The sequence below is a fragment of the Nestor notabilis genome, unplaced genomic scaffold, assembly GCF_000696875.1.
Source record: "Nestor notabilis isolate BGI_N333 unplaced genomic scaffold, ASM69687v1 scaffold29389, whole genome shotgun sequence".
Lineage (NCBI taxonomy): Eukaryota > Metazoa > Chordata > Aves > Psittaciformes > Psittacidae > Nestor > Nestor notabilis.
Window position 1 is genome coordinate 636 of NW_009942811.1, and position 597 is coordinate 1,232.

The 597-nt window shown below is 59.3% G+C and overlaps 1 protein-coding gene across 1 annotated transcript in view; it reads right to left on the bottom strand.

The window, feature by feature from the left end:
* Positions 1–593, bottom strand: part of LRRC4 (leucine rich repeat containing 4) — a gene marked incomplete at both ends in the record, with an annotated part of 1,221 nt that extends 628 nt beyond the window's left edge. Inside the window, one exon of the mRNA XM_010021586.1 lies at positions 4–593. Coding sequence (XP_010019888.1) covers positions 4–593 — 590 coding nt within the window. The remainder of the gene's footprint in view (positions 1–3) is intronic.
* Positions 594–597: the final 4 nt, after the last annotated feature.

Here is a 597-nt window from a genome sequence, read left to right on the forward strand (position 1 = left end):
GGCAGGGAGGAGAGGTTGTTGTGGGCCAGGTTGAGCTCCACCAGCGCCGTCAGGTCGTCGAAGGCGTTGCGCTCGATCAGGTTGATCTGCGAGTTCATAATCCAGAGCTTTTTGAGGGACTTGAGCCCGTGGAAGGAGCCCGGTTTGATCTCGGGGAAGTTATTGCCCGACATCTCCAGCTCCTCCAGCCCCACCAAGGGCGTCAGGTTGGGCATGTCCTTGATGTTGCACATCCCCAGGTTGAGGTACTTGAGGTTGTACAAGCCCTCGAAAGCCCCCTCGGAGATGTACTCCAGCTTCTTGAGCTCGCCCAGGTCCAGGCGCATGAGGGAGGGCACCCGGTTGAAGGCGTACGAGGGGATGCTCTCGATGGGGTTGTTCCTCAACCACAGCTCCCTCAGCTTGGACAGGTACTCGAAGGCCCCGCTGGGGATGACGGTCAACCAGTTGTCAAAGAGCTCCAGGGTGTTGAGACTGGCCAACCCATTGAAAGCCCCGACCTCAATCTGCCGGATGGCGTTCCTGCCCAGCTGCAGGACCTCCAGGTGATGCAAGTGGCGGAACGTGTCCGCCTGGATCATCTGGATGTTGTTCTCC